The 18,673-nt window shown below is 43.6% G+C and overlaps 1 protein-coding gene across 2 annotated transcripts in view; it reads right to left on the reverse strand.

Moving 5' to 3' along the window:
* Positions 1–18,673, reverse strand: part of PARVA (parvin alpha) — a 161,758-nt gene that overhangs the window by 50,429 nt on the left and 92,656 nt on the right. For both annotated transcript variants that reach the window (XM_050757433.1, XM_050757434.1), the window contains exons 2-4: positions 6,722–6,811; positions 6,573–6,643; positions 2,692–2,794 (exon numbers count right to left, since the gene is read on the reverse strand). In XM_050757433.1, coding sequence (XP_050613390.1) covers positions 2,692–2,794; positions 6,573–6,643; positions 6,722–6,811 — 264 coding nt within the window. The remainder of the gene's footprint in view (positions 1–2,691; positions 2,795–6,572; positions 6,644–6,721; positions 6,812–18,673) is intronic.

Below are 18,673 nucleotides of genomic sequence, written 5' to 3' on the forward strand. Positions count from 1 at the left end.
GTATGTAATGCCTGATTTGGGTTGCACAGATGTGACGCTGGATGGTTTTGTAACCATTCCTGGAGGCAAGATTTCTTCACGACCATGTTCCATTACTCTGTGGCCATGTTCTACTTTGCTTGCTCTGACAGCCTAGCATAGAACCTTTTGGCAGTTTCAGATCCTGAGTAGATGTCTGCTGGAGGAGTTAAAAGCTGTAGTCACTGGGAGAGATGCGTAGTGAGGTTCCCGGCTTAGCCATGTCTTCATGTGCCAAAGCTTTTTCATTTCCTCTCTGTATTCAGTTGCAGTTTATACACCCTTAAATATTAACACCCATTAATACTGATGTCTGAGAACCAAATCAGTTTAACTTCCTAGAAACTGCATTAGCCATTCATTCGTTCATTCATTCAATACACATTTTTTTTTTTTTTTTTTTTTTGAGAGGGAGTCTTGGTCTGTCCCCTATGCTAGAGTGCAATGGCATGATCTCGGCTCTATGCAACCTCCGCCTCCCAGGTTCAAGCGATTCTCCTGACTCAGCCTCCCAAGTAGCTGGGACTACAGGCGCCTGCCACCACGCCTGGCTACTTTTTGTATTTTTAGTAGAGATGGGGTTTCACCATGTTGGCCAGGCTGGTCTTGAACTCTTGACCTCAGGTGATCTGCCTGCCTAGGCCTCCCATCGTACGGGGATTATAGGCATGAGCCACCGTGGCTGGCCTCAATATACATTAAGTGCTAGGCAACATGTGCTAGACAATCTGATGGTGCTGCAGAAGCCTGGATAAATACATAGGACATGGCTCGTGCCTTGGGGAAGCCTATGCACATTTACCTAAACAGCCACAGATGACATGGAAAGTCTTAGGTATGTATATATACTCACATGTATGTATATACACATTTGTATGTATATACACACATATATGCATATATGTGCAAGTGTATATATAGTCCCTCAGAGAGAGATACATATATGTGTGTGTAGGGGGGGAACATAAAAAAAAGAGTATATGACTACCTTTTCTAAATGTGACTATAGGGCCAGGCGTGGTGGCTCCCTACTGTAATCCCAGTAAGTACTTCAGGAGGCTGAGGCAGGTTGCTTGAGCCCAGGAGTTTGAGACCTGCCTGGGCAACATGGCAAAACCCTGTCTCCACAAAAAACACAAAAATTAGCTGGGCATGATGGTGCATGCCCTGTAGTCCCAGCTAATCAGGAGGCTGAGGCTGGAGGGTCACTTGAACCCTGGAGGTCAAGGCTGCAATGAGCCAAGATCATGCCACTGCATTCCAGCCTGGGTGACAGCGAGAACCTGCCTCAAAAAAAAAAAAAAAAAAAAAAAAAAAAAAAAGTGACAGTACTGTAAAGGCTGTAATAGGGAGGCACATTTGATTAATTCTAGAGATCAGAAGGATGAGCAATAATGGTTTGCCCTGGTGGGTAAAGGAGGAAGGCAGGCCTTAGAGGCAGAAGGACTAGTATGAGCAAAAGTATAGGCATGTTAATATGTGTGGCATATGTAAAAATGCAGCAATGGTATACAAAAAAATAGTAAAACCAATGATGACATTTATCGAGCATCTGCTATGTGTCAGGCACTATCCTAAGCACTTTACACGCATTACCACACGGATGAGCCACATGTGTGGGAGTGGCCGGAGGTGAGGCCAAGGAGACAGCTGGGGGTCATCGGATGATGGAATGCTTTGAATGTTGTGACAAGGGGTTTGGACTTTGTCCAGCAGGAGAGAGCCACTGAGAGTTATAAATAAGTACTGCAAGACTGGACTTGGGATTTTAAAAGTTTCCTCTGCCAGCTGCGTAGGGAATAGGTGGAGGAGGTGAGATGGGAAGCAAAGAAGTGAGTCTGGAAGTTTTTTCAATAGTTCAGAAAGTGAAAACGGCAGAGGATGTATTCAGGAGAGGTAGAAATGGGTCTTGTTGATCCCTGTATACATGGGGGCAGAGGAGGAAGGGAGGGGATTCTATGAACTCAGGGGAAGAAACAGCTTTAGAAAAGTGGATGAATTCAGTCTAAGGTAGATTCAGGTAGAGGTGCCCAGAGGGCAGTTAAGGATTGAAGTCTAGAATCTGAGGGGAAGGTTTGGGCCAGAGTTAGATTAGGAGCAGTAGAGGACACCTTAACTCCATTCAAGCTGAAATTTGTCCTTTCAACACTAAGATTACCCCTGAATTCTCCTTTCTCTCCCCTTTGTCCTTACATTTTCACATGAACAGCTGCAAAGCGACCCAGGGAGGAACACACACACATGCACAAGTCCACAGATGACAGAGGAACACATACATGCATCTGAAGGTGACAGAGGTCTAAAAATGCATACTCACGCCCATGCATGTAAATATACCTACAGAGGCCACACAGGCATGCTTTTCTGGAGAGAAGGAGGCGTGCTTTCTAGCTATTAATATATAGTGGGGTCTCTTCATCTAGCTGATGACCCTTGGCTGCTAGAAGGAGCAGGCCCACCTGGTCGTGGAGACTCCCTCTACAATTCATTCATGTAAAACATTGCAAGAGGACATCTAAAGCCTTCACTGAGCTGTTATTCCACATTCCACACATTTGTAATCCATTTCCAGGTAAGCCACTGTAAACTGAGAATAACTCCTCCTAGCTACAAGTAGGTGATCCAACCACCTGCAGTTAAACACACATCCACTGCAGCACTGAACTCTCCTACCGAAAAGCTTCTGCAGGACTTGTCCATCATATAAATCTTCAGCCAGGTCTTTCACAATGATTCTTTCTCCAACCAACACATCATTAATCCAGTCAATTAATACCTACACAGAGAGAGAGAGGGAACGAGCAATAATAAGAAAGAGTTATGGTTTATTTTCTTACAGACCAGCTTTCTTATCCTAAACAATTAAAATCTAAATGAACTTTAGATTTTAAGTTTCATTTTATTTGAGATAGGGTCTCACTATGTTGCCTAGGCTAGACTCAAACTCCTGGGCTCAAGTGATCTTCCTGCCTCAGCCACCTGTGTAGCTGAGCTTATGGGAGTGTTCCACTGTGCCCTGCTTTGAACTTCAGATTTCAAAAGCAGAAGAACTATCCACACCAGTGTGTGCACAGGTAGCTGCCAGTGTGAGCCCTACTGGCCTTCTTAATTTTCAGATGTACATCCTGCTAGTGCTGGTGGCACCAGTGTCCCTGTTAATATCTATGTCCCCTATTATTCCTTACTCTAATGGCAAGCAACATTCACAGTGTATAGCCATGAAAAGGTGGTTCACACCGGTAACCCCAACACTTTGGAAGGTCGCGGCAGGCAGATCACTTGAGGTCAGGAGTTTGAGACCAGCCTGGCCAACATGGTGAAACCCCGTCTCTACTAAAACTACAAAGATTAGTCAGGCATGGTGATAGGTGCCTGTAATCCCAGATACTCGGGTGTCTGAGGTAGGAGAATTGCTTGAACAGGGAGGTCGAGGCTGCAGTAAGCCAAGATCGTGCCACTGCACTCCAGCCTGGGCAACAGAGTGAGACTCTACCTCAAAAAAAAAAAAAAAAAAAAAAAAAAAAAAAAAAAGAGCTAAGTATACAGTGATGAGTTTTGGTCATTGTGCACTGTAGTTTAACCCCCACCACAACTGAGATACAGAACAGTTCCCTCCCCCGTAAGATGCTTCCGTAGGCCCCTTTGTACTCAATCTTCCTCCCTGACCACAGGCCTGGGGGAACCACTACAGTTTTGACATTTCTCCAATTTCTTATAAGTGGACATCATCCTTTGTGTTGGATGTCTTTGCCTTAGCATAAATATGCTGCCTTTATAACACAGCGATAGCCAGACAGCATTGCCATCCCTGGGTGGGCTGATGTTGGCGCCTGGAGGCTTTACAGGACATTGTTCCACTGTCCCAAGACAGGAAGATAGCAACTGTAACACCTACTGTATACCAGGCACTGCACTGTATCCAGTAGAGTAAGTCCCCACCTCTGTCTTGGAGAGGCTTATGGGGGCAGAAAACCGGTCAACCAAAGGATTATAACATAAAGGGTTCGAATCCTAGGGTGGGAAGGACATGGTGCTATGAGAGTAGAGGAGAGGCCCCAACAGGCTGGGAGTGGGCAGGAGAGATCAGGAATGAGGGGAGGCTTCCAGAAAGCCTTGTGTTTGAGGAGACTTTTTTTTTTGAGGTAGGGTCTTGCTATGTTGCCTAGGCTGGAGTGCAGTGGCTATTCACAGGTACAATCATAGTCCACTATAGCTTCAAACTTCTGTCCTCAAACCTTCATCTGAAAGTAGCTGGCACTACAGGTACATGCCACTGTGCCCAGCTCCTAAGGAGACTCTTAAAAGAATACTAGGAGTTGACCAGAAAGAGTAGGATTTCAAGGTGGTCAAATCAGCCTAGATCTAGAAAATTGAACCTCCCTCTGGAAGTACGGAGGTAGCTATAAAGTGATCCGTGTGTTTGGTCAGCACTCCAGGGCTCATGCCTATGTGCATCTCCAATCCTCCACTCCCTCAAACAGGGCCCGAGTGCAGGTTTAGGTCTGGGAGATCAACACTGAAGACTGAACCATTTGGAGCCCATTCTGACCTTGTGCTTACCCTCAGGGGTCTCCTGAGCAAGCAGTAGCTTACCCATTCTAGCATGGTGAATGCCCTCTGATAGGAGCAAGCCCAGGGCTAGACCCTTTCCCCCTACCCTTGCCCATACAGGCCCAGCACCCCGGACAGGTGCAGCAGCAGGCAGAGCCTGCACCTCAACTGTTCCATCTTCTTCCTGCACAGCAAGGCGAGGGCTTAGGGTCTCACTGGGCAGGGGCAGTCACCTGTGGGTGCAGCACAGACTGCATCAGGAAAGGCCAGATACCCAACATGCATAGCCCAACTGCCTGTGGGGCTCTGGTTGTGATCCAGGGGAGTAAGAGGCTGCATGGCGGCCTAGCCAAGGCTGCCTCCTTTCTCTTGAACTCTGGGGTCAGGGCACAGACTCAGGGCACAGACTCCCTTCAGCAGACAGAAGGGACATTTATACATCTCCTCTGAGATGACTGCCCTCAGTCCTCTAGTCCCTAGTGAGATGGCCCAACCCTCACATGGGTTTGATTTTACTTCTGAAAACTCCTGGCTGACTTTGAAATTCCTACCCATTCATCCACCCACCCTTCCTCCTCCTTCCTTTCCTCCATCCATCCTCCAATGTTTATTAAATACCTGCTATATGTGATATTCTGTGCTGGGTCCTTGGGGTACAATGATAGAAAAAAAAGACAGTTTCTAACCCCAAAAAGTTCACCATTTAGTGAAAGAGACAGAGAAGTCTGCTATAATATTACGTGGAGACGACAACAGAACTAAGGACAGGGCCATAGCAGCCATGGAGGGGCTGAGCCATGGCACTAGAGTTCGGAGCAAGCTTCCTGGAGCAAGTAGCCGTGCTGAGACTTTCAGATGAAGGGCATGAGAGGCATTGTAGTCAGAGTGGACTGCATTAGCCAGGCTTTGGCAGTGGGGAGTTTTGGGAGCACGCATGGGCTGCTGGGAGGAGCAGTTCTGGCATCCCTGTGTTGCCGGGTAGTGGTTAATCTGAGGTTTGAAGAGGCAGCTAGAGCAAGGACGCTAAACACCACCTCTAGGAGTGGACTACAACCTGAGGTGGAGAGGAAACTCTGACAGATCTTGCACAGGGGAACCGCATATTCAGATTTGCATGGGGAATGAATCACTCTGACATCCAGTGCTTTTTTTTTTTTTTTTTTTTTTTGAGACAGGGCCAGGCTGGAGTGCAGTGGCGTGATCATAGCTCACTGCAACCTCTGCCTCCCAGATTCAAGCCATCCTCCCACCTCAGCCTCCTGAGTAGCTGGGACTACAGGCATGCGGCACCACACTTTGCTAATTTTTGTATTTTTAGTAGAGATGGTGTTTCACCACGTTGCCCAGGCTGGTCTCAAACTCCTGAGCTCAAGTGATCCACCCACCTTGGCCTCTGCAGAGTGCTGGGATGACAGGTGTGAGTGCCTTTTGTCTTAAGTGCAGCCTGGTTAAGCTGAAGAGGAGGAACATAGGACAGGGAATAAGATGCAGGTGAGAAACAAACAGTTTTGGAAGGACAAGCACACACCAGCCACTGCGCAGGTACATTATGCACAATATGTCACTTCACCTCCTTCATTTCTGCTTGAATTCCGTCTCCTTGTTTATGACCATAAACAAACCTTTTGGCTTTTCTGAGACTTGGTTTTGTCATCTGGAAAACAGGGATGAGACTAATTCCTACTTTACTGCCTGCTCTTGAAGGTCCTTGAGAAAATAAGCATTTTGTGCACTCTGGAATGCTGGCCATCGTGAGCTTACCTGTACTGAACTGTCTGGTGCTGTGACCAGCACCACTCACTGGGCATTTGTCACGTCCCACGCTTACATAATTGGTTACGTTTTCGATGGCCATCTCCTAGACCACCCACTGCCTGAGGCAGGGGCTGCCATGACTTTCTACCTTCACGGAGGGGCTCGTGGGGTGCCTGCACAGAGCAGGTGGCATATGGACACCTGGTGGGTCTGTGAGGCACCTAAAGCCGCTCCTGATTTCTTCTTACCTTCATCAGTTCTTGAAGCTTGGGGTCACTGCGTGAGTTTGGATCCACCATTGTTCGCACCTCATTCTCCTCTTTAAAAAGAAAAGGAATTCAGTGGGGGTGCTGGCACGAGAAAGCTTAAGCGAATTCAGAGACAAGAGCACAGTTACCCAGCATGGTGTCCTCGGGGTCCAGCTCGAAGGGAATCGGGCTGAGGGGCAGGTTAATGGCATTCATTCCCTCCTCCTGCAGCTCGGACACTGGAAGAAAAGGAAGAGCAGGGTCACATTTCAGCTGACGGACGGCAGGGGGTCGGAGCTCTTTAACAAGGGTGTTAGATATTGACATTGAGAAAAAAACCCACTAAGGGTAGATTACAGCTGTTACTCAGCCTACGATCAATTCATGGCGTTGCCTGGCTGAAAGGACCTAATTGTCCCCTTAATCTCACCTCTGCCAGCTGTCACTTCACTTGCCTTCCTCAGGGAAGCAGTGAGGTCTCAAAAGCACAGAAATCTCCCTCCTCTCAGAAAAGATTTCGGAATAAATGGAAGCGAGGTGGGCGCTGGCTTCTTTCTGAGTCTCTGCCTCCTGCCTGTCCCTTCTTCCTGTCTGGTGCTCAGTGACTGTTTGCTGACAGGATGAACGGGGTCATGGGTTTGAGGCTATATGTACGTTGTAAAGCATTTCCATCCTCACTTCCACCCTCCTCTGACTTCTCACCTCTCCTGGCTTCCCTGAGGTACTCTCCTGATTATCTGCCTTCCCACCTCCATCCAACCCCAGCCACCGCTCAAAAATACCTCAGTCCTGGCCCTCCCCTGAGCTCTGGTCCTGTCCCTTGAGATGGAACCAGCTGTGGGACCTGGGGCCAGGCACTTCATCTCTCTTGGCCCACTTCCTCAGCTGAAAATAAGAGTTTGACTGGATTAACAGTAAACTTTTACAGTCTTCGAATCCTAGAAATCTATAATTCTACCTTCCTCAGAAAGAAAAACAAAAACAGGTAAAAACTACCAAAGATTACCAGCCCACGCTCCTCCAAGTGCCCAGCCCCCATATGGAGCCTTAGTACAGAAAAATTCCTCCCACAAAACCAGTTGTGTGACAGACATTTGTTGAGTGCTGACCTTGGATTACCCCTCCTAAAAGCAGTGACTTAAATCCCCTTGCTTTTCGCCAATTAAGCACAGAAAGGCCATTTTCTCAGAGGCGTTGGTCACCAAGAGGTTCTTAAAGAGCTAATACAGCAGCTGCAATCAACCTTAATAAAAGCAACGTCCCATCTTTCCATTTTATTTTTTTTATTGACTCTGGCCTCACCAACTGCCAGCATAGACTTGCAAGAAATTCTAAGCACAAGGCAGCCACTTACAAAGAGTTCTTTCACATCGGTACACGCACTGATAGCTGCAGCTGGACTGAAAGGAGAATGAGGAACAAAGGGAGTGAAACACTCTACGCCCTAAGAGACACAACTTGCATGGCGAGGCTGGTATTTAGTACCTTTGCAGCGGGCCTTTGACATTCACATAGGGTACCAGCCAGTCACCACCTTGAATCTCCACATTCATAGACACCTACCATTTCATAGAATTCTCCATAAAACATGACAGAAACACAGAAGGGGTACCTTCAAAGCTTAAATCAAACTTGTCCAACCCACAGCTCACGGGCTGCAATGTGGCCCAGGATGGCTTTAAATGCAGCCCGACGCAAATTCATAAACTTTCTTAAAACATTATGAGATTATCTGGAGATTTTTTTTTTAATAGTTCATCAGCTATCATTAGTGTTTAGTGCATTTTATGTGTGGCCTAAGACAATCCTCCTTCCAATGTGGCCCAGGGAAGCCAAAAGAAATGATTCTGTAGGTACAGATTGTGTTTGTTTTCCAGTTAAGCACAACTGCTTCCTTAGACTTCTATAGTTTCTTCTAATATCTCCCCTAGAACTACGAATTTCCTTTCTTTCCCAGGCTATTTCTCACAAAGAAGCACCGTTTTCATTACTTTGTTAACAAGCATTGCTGTGCATGCAGTAAGCAGTGGAAATAAAGTCATGTTTAAACGTGGCTGCAAGGCTAGGCTTACTGGCCAGTGAAAGAACTTGCTCCTGCCTGGGAATTTCTCTCCTATAGCTACACTGATCTGCACTGTCCAATACAGTAGCTACTAGCCACTTGAGCTATTTAAATTTCAATGAATTAAAAATTCCGCTCCTTAGCGGCACCACCTACATTTCAAGCACTCAATGGCTACAGGTGGCTGGTACCTACAATACTGGACAGCATGGATGTAGAAAGTTTCCATCACAAGGTCGTCAAGTGTGTTCTCATGATTTAAGTGAGGACATGCCATATTTGATTTTCTGCTCCTGTGTTAGTTTGCTAAGGATAATGGCCTCCAGCTCCATCCATGTCCCTGCAAAACACATGATCCTGTTCTTTTTTTTTCATGGCTGCATAGTGCTCCATGGTGTATATGTACCACATTTTCTTTATCCAGTCTATAGTTGATGGGAAAATAATCCATACAACAAACCCCCGGGACACAAGTTTGCCTATGTAACAAACATGTACCCCTGAACTTAAAGTTAAAAAATAAAAGTTTTTAAAGAGATTAAGTGGATAATGTTGTCCTAGGTCATCCCATTCAACTAATGTCCATGTCCACATTTAAATCTCCAACCCGGGTCTGACTCTGAGCTCCAAGCTTATGAATCTAATTGCTTATTCAATGTATCCTCTTAATTCTATTTGTAGAGATCTCAAATGTACACATCCAAACAGAACTTGTGATTCTCAACACCCTCATACCCACCATACCAGCACTAAAATGAACCTGTTCTTGATTCTTATCCTCCTCAGTAGATGGCACCACTATTTACACCATGGTTCACGCCAAGCTCCGAGGAATCGCTCTTAAGTTCTCATTTTCCTCACTTTTTACATCCGTCCAAAACACTGGCAAGTTTTGTGGGCTCCGCCTCCAAACCAGGACCCAATTCCCCACTTCTCACCATCTCCCCACTCCACCATCCTGACTTGAGTCACCGTTATCTTTCGCCTGGTCTATCAGAACCACCTTCTGACAGCTCTACTGCTTTGCTTGCATTTCCCCCACTCTCACCTACTTCCCACAGTGCAGCCAGAATGTTCTATAAAAATGTAAATAGGATCATACATTCTCCCACTTCAAGCTTTCTTGTGACGTCCCATCATACTCAGGTCATAGGTAGGAGTTGGGATTTTATTCTATCAGACTCTGATTAGCGCCCCCCACCTCTTCTCATGTTTTATTTTCTCATCATGATCTGAAATAATAATGTATATGTCTGTTAACTCTCTCCCCCACCAGAATGTAAGTTTTGTAAGGACTGGCACTATTTCTCTTTTGTTCACTATTAGATCCTTGATGAGGCCAGAGGGTACAGTGGTTAGAAGCCAGGCTGCCTACGTTCACATCCAGACTCTACCATCCACCAGCTCTGTGGCCTTGGGCAAGTTCCTCAACCTCTCATGCCTTAGATTTCTCATCTGCAAAATGGGAGTGACAGCAATATTGCCGACCTCCAAGGGTTGCTGAGAAGATTAAATGAGTTAATATATGCAAAGTACCCAGAAGCATGCGCGGCAGATGGTAAGAGCTAGGTAAATATATGCAGCTATTATTACTACTTAAAACAACATCTCAAGCATTGTAAGCACTCAAGAAATATTTGTTGAATACATAATTCAAACTGTCAAGACTACCCTTCAACTGCACAGGTTATGAGTTGCGACAGAATTTGCCAAAGCAGAGTATGGGATGCAAAGGATTTTACCTTTTTCCCAGAAAAACAAAATACATTTACATTTTAGCCTGTGTGTGTGCACGTGTGCATGCGCACGCACGCACATTTCTGGGGCAGCATTTCCAGCTTACATTTTGTAAGGGAAGTAAAGTCACATCTGTCCCAAGACTTGTTGTACAGCCAAAGTGAGCCAATTTGTAAATAGAGAGGTATTGAAACATCTCTAAAGTGTGACTAGCAACGCAATATTTGAAGCCAGGACTCCTAAAGGTGGATCTGAACAGGATCTCTTTTTCTGCGTAGATCACTGTTAAAAATGTTTTCAGATGAAAAATCCCCAGTCAGAAACATTCCCCTCTGCCCTGCCTCTTTAATTCACTCACAGAGACATAACAAATCCAAGAAGAAAGGCCAAGATATGTTTGCAATTGGAAATGTTTTTTTCAGGAAACGATTTGGTACAGGAACATCATTCCCATTCCATTAACTGCTGACTCTGAGCCAACTGTTTGTAAAAGTGAATATGCAAACTGCCCAGTGCAGGCCTGGCCCCTGCCCCATGGGGCCCCATTAGTGGCCACTTTCCCAAAACAGCCCTCCTGCTTTGGAGGTTTCATTTCTATTAAACCAAAGCAGGACCCAGCAGAAGCCCCTTGCCAATCCTCAGGCACTGAAAGAGAAAGAGCCACAACCAAATTTTCTCGGCACAGAATGGGAATCTGATGTTCATCCCCTGAACCTCCTCTGACAATCTAAAACTAGGTCCGAATGTCTTGCAGCGCCATTGAGTTATAACTTAATAAACAGATCAAATGCCCAGCTGAAGGTCGGGCTAGGGAAAGCAGGGAGATTGCCTGAACCCCTGAAGTGCTCACCATGAGAAAGGGGGCTTTTGTTTCCAGGGATATGTGGTCCGACTCTGGGTCCACATGCGCAGAAGAAAGTACCTGGATGGGCTTTGGTGTATGGATTTGAACCCTACTTCTGTTTTTATCAACTGTGGAACCTTATTTAAGTAGGTTAACCTCCCTGAAATTCAGTATAAAACAATTCTGTCCATAACAAGGGTGTAGCTGACACTGGTGGTTTGCTCCCCAACATTTATCCGTTTTCCCTGCTGAAAGAACCCTCATTTTGTTCCAGTATACACCCCTCCCTCCTATGCCTCCAGGTAAAGCCACTATTGGTTTAAACAAATTATGATGATCTTGATCCCTGTAGCAGTGGTTGGCTCAAGCATCATCATGTCAATTCTGGTCAATGAACTGTGACAGAAAATTTCTAGAAGCTTCCGGAATCACTTTCCTTCATTCTAAAGAGAGACCCAAGGAAGAGAAGGCAACCTCCTCCTTCTAATCATTATTGTGCCAGGATATTATACCTGGATTTGTTGCAGCCATTTTGTAGCCATGCACTGAGTAAGCTCAAGGAAGAAGCTAGTGTGTTGAGGTTGGCAGAGAAGAAATATAGAAAGATGGGGTTCTTGTTGATACTATTAAGCCACCACCCCTGGAACCACTCAAACTCTATGTGTCTTGTTATAGGAGATAAAATAAATTCCCTTATTGTTTGAGCCAGTTAGAAGAGGTATTTTTCTTGGCCTCAGAGCCCAAACTCCCTAACTGATAACATGGGGATACCAGGATTCTAAAGTCAATGGGTGAATAGAGTAGGTCTGCAATGAATGGTAATTTCCCCTGATTTTTGTTCATGAAGAAAAGAAACGCTGTGGCATCCCAGAATACATCTAGGGACTGAAAGAATACAGGGGAAAGCAAACATGGAGAGAATAGACAGAGGTCTCTAAATATTCAAGGCCAGTAACTTCATTCAACCAATAAGCATTACTGGGCGCTGCCTCTGAAGCAGTCCCCATGCCAGCACTAGTGATACAGGTTTGGGGATTTGACATAGGCCTGCCTCAGTCTGCTCAAGGTGGTGGGAAAGGTAGGCCCATAGATGCAGTGCACACGGTGCTACACTCAGAGGTGACAGAGGTGTAAGGAGAGAGTCACAGGGGCTCATGTAGAACAAGGCAAACTTTGGATGGAAAAGATTGGGAAGTAGTCCTAGAAAAGGAAACATTTGAACTGGACCTTGAAAATGTAAATTTTCAACCAACACACGTGCACTACAAAAGGCACATCTTGTGTAAAAATAGCAAGATGTGGAAAAACAGGGCAGGTGTTGAAGGAGTAGTGATTATGTCTGAGCACAGAGAATGCAAGTGTGCACAGGGGAAGGGGGCGAGGAATGGAATAGCAGATAAGTAGAGCGGGGGTCCAGAGTGTTAGGGTATTGAATTTGTCTATTCGCCACACTCCCAGAACCACGCCCACTGCATCTGTACTTGCAAAAAACCATTCTGAGAGAGGGCAAGAAAAGAACCAGGATGTTCTTTCTCCTTCAGGGCCAGTGGGCCCCAGTGAGATGTTTAGGCTGCTCTAGATCCTTATCAGAACCCTGATTATTAATTTCTAGTCCTCTTGAAAGTTACTAAGGCTCCCTTAATTTCTAAATGATTCAAGGGCCTATACAGAAGCTCCTGGCACCTAAAGACAACTATATTGTCTGGTCAGCAAGTCCCAGCAATGTTTCTCTACGTGAAAAATCAATCTGAAAGAACATCTACAACAACAACAACAACAACAAAAAAACGTAAAAAACCCTACAGCCTAACATCATACTTTATGATGAGAAATTGGATGCTTTGCCCCTAAAAATGGGAACAAGTCAAGGATGTCTCCTCTCACCATGCCTACTCAAAATTACACTAGAAATCTTAGTACAGTAACACAAGAGAAGAAAATAAAAGGTAAACAAAGACAAAGAAAGTGTCTTTGTTTGTAGGTGATATTTGTAAAGAATCAACCACAAAACAAACAAACAAACAAACAAAAAAACCACCAATGCCCCGCACCCTCAAAACTCCTAGAATAAGCAATTCTAGCAAGGTTGCAGAATGCAAGGCTAATATACAAAAGTCAACTGCTTCCTATATACTACCAATGAATGGTTGACATTTAAAAATTAAAAATACAGTATAACTTATAGTAGCACAAAAAATGCAATACTTGGGTATAAATCTAAAAAAATGGGCACACCATATCTTCTGATAAAACCCAGATGATCTAAATAAAGGAGGAGATATTCAGTGTTCAAGGACTGGAAAACTTAAGATGTCAATTCTTTCCAACTTCATTTATAGATTCAATGTTAATCTCAGTCAAAATCACAGAAAGCTATTTTGTGAATATTAACAAACTGATTCTAAAGTTTACACAAAAAGACAAGAGACCTAGAGTAGCCAACAAAATACGGAAGAATAACGAAGTTGGAGGACGAACACTACCATACTTCAAGACTACTATAAAGATACAATCATCAATTGTTAAAATGATCACAGACCTAAATTAAAGCACAATACTATAAAACTTCTAGAAAAAAAAAAAACATAGGAGAAAATCTGTGTGACCTACGGTTTGATGATGAGTTTTTAGATACAACACCAAAAGGATAATCAATGAAAGAAAACTTGGTGAGTTGGGCTTTATTAATATTTCTACTCTACAGGTCGGGCACAGTGGCTCACGCCCGTAATCTCAGTACTTTGGGAGGCCGAGGCGGGCGGATCATAAGGTCAGGAGTTTGAGACCAGCCTGGCCAACATAGTGAACCCCGTCTCTACTAAAAATACAAAAATTAGCCCGGCATGGTGGCGCACACCTGTAGTCCCAGCTACTTGGGAGGCTGAGGCAGGAGAATTGCTTGAACCTGGGAGGCGGAGGTTGCAGTGAGCTGAGATCAGACCACTGCACACTGCACTCCAGCCTGGGCAACAGAGTGAGACTGTGTCTCAATAAATAAGTAAGTAAGTAAGTAAGTAAATAAATAAATAAATAAATAAGTCAGTCTATTCTACAAAATATACTGTTAAAGAATGAAAAGACAAGGCAGAGACTGAGAGAAAATATTTGCAAAATACCTATCTGATAAGACTTGTATGCAAGTCTGATCCAACTACAAAATGGGCAAAAGACCTGAATAAGCATGTCACCAGAGAAGACGTACATATAGCAAAGAGGCATATGAGAGGATGTTCATTATCATTTGTGATTAGGGAATGACAAAACACCAATGAGATATCACTAGACAGCAATTAGAATGGCTAAAATCCAAAAAAACTGACAACACTAAATACTGGTAAGGGATGTGGAGCAACAGGAACTTTCATTTATTGCTAGTGGGAATGCAAAATAGTAGAGCCACTTTGGAAGACAGTTTGGTGTTTTCTTACAAAACTATAATTTTACCATATAATCCAGCAGTCAATCTCCTAGGTATTTACCTGACTGATTTGAAAACATGTTCACACAAAGCCCTGAATGTGAATATTTATAGCAGCTTCATTCATCATCACCCAAAACTACAAGCAACCACCTTGCTTGTAGTTTAACTCACCTATTAGATTTAGAAGAGACATGAAAGAATCTTAAATGCATATTCCTAGACAAAGAGGTTGGACTAAAAAGGCTATATGCTATACAACTCTAATTATATGACATTCTGGAAAAGGTGAAACTAGAGAGAGTTAAAAGGTAAGTGGAAGAAAATGCTGAATAGGCAAAGTACAGAAGATTTTTTTTTTTTTTTTTTTTTTGAGACGGAGTCATGCTCTGTCGCCCAGGCTGGAGTGCAGTGGCCGGATCTCAGCTCACTGCAAGCTCCGCCTCCCGGGTACACGCCATTCTCCTGCCTCAGCCTCCCAAGTAGCTGGGACTACAGGCGCCCGCCACTTCGCCCGGCTAGTTTTTTGTATTTTTTAGTAGAGACAGGGTTTCACCATGTTAGCCAGGATGGTCTCGATCTCCTGACCTCATGATCCGCCCGTCTCGGCCTCCCAAAGTGCTGGGATTACAGGCTTGAGCCACCGCGCCCGGCCAGAAGATTTTTAAGACAGTGAAAGTGTTCTGTATGATACTGTAACGGCAGACACATGATATTTATAGTATAAGAAATGTCTTAGTACATTTTCTGTTGCTTATAACAGAATGTCTGAAACTGGGTAATTTATAAAGAAAAAAAATTTCTTACAGTTATGGAAGCTGAGATGTCCAAGGTTGTGGGGCCACATCTAGTGAGGGCCTTTGTGCTGGTGGGGACTCTCTGCAGGGTCCTGAGGCAGCATATGGCAAAGGGGCTGAGTGTGCCAGCTCACAGCTCTCTTCCTCTTCTTATAAAGCCACTAGTCCCATTCCATAACTCATTAATCCATTAATGGATTAATCCAGGCATCCCCAACCCCCAGGCTATGAACTAGAACGTGGACCAGTACTGGTCCATGGCCTGTTAGGAACTAGGCTGTACAGCAGGAGGTGAGCAGTGGGTGAGTATTACTACCTGAGCTCTGCCTCCTGTCAGATCAGTGGCAGCATTAGATTCTCATAGGAGCGCAAACCCTGTTGTGAATTGTGCATGCAAGTGATCTAGGTTGTGTGCTCCTTATGAGAATTTACTGCTTAATCATCTGAGGTGGAACAGTTTCATCCCTAAACTACCCTCCATCCAACCCCATGTCCATGGAAAAACTGTCTTCCATGAAATGGGTCCCCGGTGCCAAAAAGGTTGGGGACTACTGGCTTAATCCAGGTAGAGCAGTCAAGAGTCAATCACCTCTTAAATGCCCCACCTTTCAATACTGCCACATTGGGGATTAAGTTTTAACATGAGTTTCAGAGGTGACAAATATTCAAACCCTAACAAGGAGTAAACCTTAATGTAAGCAAATTAAAAAATCATTTAGAAGGTTAGAGGACCCAAGGATGTAATGCAGATTGTGACAATAGAATCTAACTGTATTACAAATATACAGATGACCTCAGTGAAAGGGGTGATGGGATAAGTGGAAGATAGGTGGAAGTGAGCTGAGATCAGACACTGATCAGACACTGATAAAAAAAAAATCAGAAAATTTTTTTTCTTTATAAATTACCCAGTTTCAGACATTCTGTTATAAGCAACAGAAAATGTACTAAGACATTTCTTATACTATAAATATCATGTGTCTGCCGTTACAGTATCATACAGAACACTTTCACTGTCTTAAAAATCTTCTGTACTTTGCCTATTCAGCATTTTCTTCCACTTATCTTGCCTTAAGTACTAACTTAAATATCTCTGGAAATGAGATGATTCATTCCAGAGACCAAAGGCAAAAGGAACTGCATCTAGGCACTGCACACTAGTTGATAAAGTTGTTTCCCATAGGGTATGGGTTAACAATGCTGATACTGCTATATGTGTATACTGGAATTGAACAATTAAGTAAATGAATGGTGGATGGTAGGAGCCAGGTTTCTCACTGGAGTGGGAGGTTATAGATAAACAATGGGAGAAAGCTAGGATGGTCCATGTGGTAATGCACTGGAGTTAGAGACACCAGTAAGAACTTATGTTTACCTTAACATAGATACAGATGGTTACAAGATATGTGTATATGTCTCTAAGTATTTCTATAAATTAGTGCACACACATATATTTCCTTACTGTGTTAACTGAGAGGGCCTAGATGCATCAATACTCCAGTAGTAATGAATGTACATGGAGCCCAGATATTCATTTCTAGTCCTGTTCTTCAATAAATGTAACCAGGGCTCCTTGGAAAAATGGCTGATTCTAGGACTGCAGAGAAAATATATAAGCTTGGAGCCAGAAAGGAAGGAAGTACTCAGGAAAAAAAAAAAAAAAAAAGAGGGATGTCAAAGGCCCACAGGAGCTGATTGAAAGAGCTGGCCAAAGTTGGAACAATTTGAATAACAAAGTAAAGTAGTATTGGATTATAATAAAGTGGATTATCATACAAATTGGGTTATAATAATCTAAAGCCCACAGATAAAATAAATGTCTGTGAATCCACATTGATAAATAACTGAATAAATTAATACATGGAAGAGAAAAAACTAATCTGTACACAATTTCAAATTTACCTAGATCCTCTGTTCTGAAAGAATGGAGCATAACTCCCCCTCTTTATGTGTGGGCTGCATCTAGTGACTTTCTTCCAAAGAGTACTGTATAGGAAGGAGGAAAAAAGTATGCCTTTACAGTGGAGAAATGTGACAAACACCACCTCAGCTAGGTAAACAAGACCAATATCCACAGTCATAAACCATGTTGATGTTATGTACCCTTGATATGATGTGATGAAAATGGCACTTTACCCCTGTGACTTTCCTTCCAGAAACCCATAACTATAGCCTAAGCATGAAAAAATGTCAAATTCCAATAGGAGGGCATCCTAAAAAATACTTGACCAGTACTCCTCAAAACTGTCAAAGTCATTAAAAAAAAACAAAGTCTGAGAAACTGTCACAGCCAAGAGAAGCCTAAGGAGACGTGAAGACAAAACGTAACGTGGAACAGATAGAGTACATTAAGTACAAGCTAAAGAAATCTGAATAAACTATGGCTTTAGACATAATATAGTAATATCAATAATAATATAATATAAAAGTAATATATCAATAACTGTAAGTTAGTAATAATATATCACTGCTGTCCGTTAATTTTAAGAAATGTACCATACTAATGTAAGATGTTAATAAGAGAGAAAACTGGGCATGGGATATACGAAAACCCTGTTCTCCCTTTCCTTTTTTTTTTTTTTTTGTAAATTTAAAACTATTCTAAAAATATATAGTATTCATGAAATGGGGTGGAAATCCAAGATATTATGAGACAATAAATGTTTCCTCCCATCACCAAGGAGATAGTAGTAATTTATCTGACTAAGCTCTGTAGAAGCATTTGGACAGGAGGCAAAGCCCAAAGATCACTACAGTGCAAGGCGTACTCATTCTCAACTGAGAACTCAAAGTTGTTGGTTGTTTCCAGGGCTGAGATGAGAAAAGTTAGGAAAAGACAGAGCTTCCTCCTAACTTAGGGATGCCTGGCCGGGTCATTTCTACTTTATTAAAAATTGGTCTGTCTCACTAGTACAAGTGTCACTGAAAGTTCGGTAGTCTCTTCAATGACTTTTCTCTGGACTTGCATCTATCCATGGTCCCCTATGGAGGTCTTTATACCATGGGCTTTTGTATTAGTTCTCTATTGCTGTAGTAGCAAATCACAAACTTCGTGGCTTAAAACAATACAAATATATTATCCTTGCAGACCTGCAAGTTAGAAGACCAACATGGGTCTCACTGGGCTAAAGCCAAAGTGTCAGCAGGGCTGTGTTCCTTTCTACTGGCTTAGGGGGTAATCCATTTGCTTTCCTTTTCTGGCATCTAGAGGCTGCCCTCATTCCTTGGTCTGTGGTCCCTTTC

The sequence above is a fragment of the Macaca thibetana genome, chromosome 14 (assembly GCF_024542745.1).
Source record: "Macaca thibetana thibetana isolate TM-01 chromosome 14, ASM2454274v1, whole genome shotgun sequence".
NCBI lineage: Eukaryota > Metazoa > Chordata > Mammalia > Primates > Cercopithecidae > Macaca > Macaca thibetana.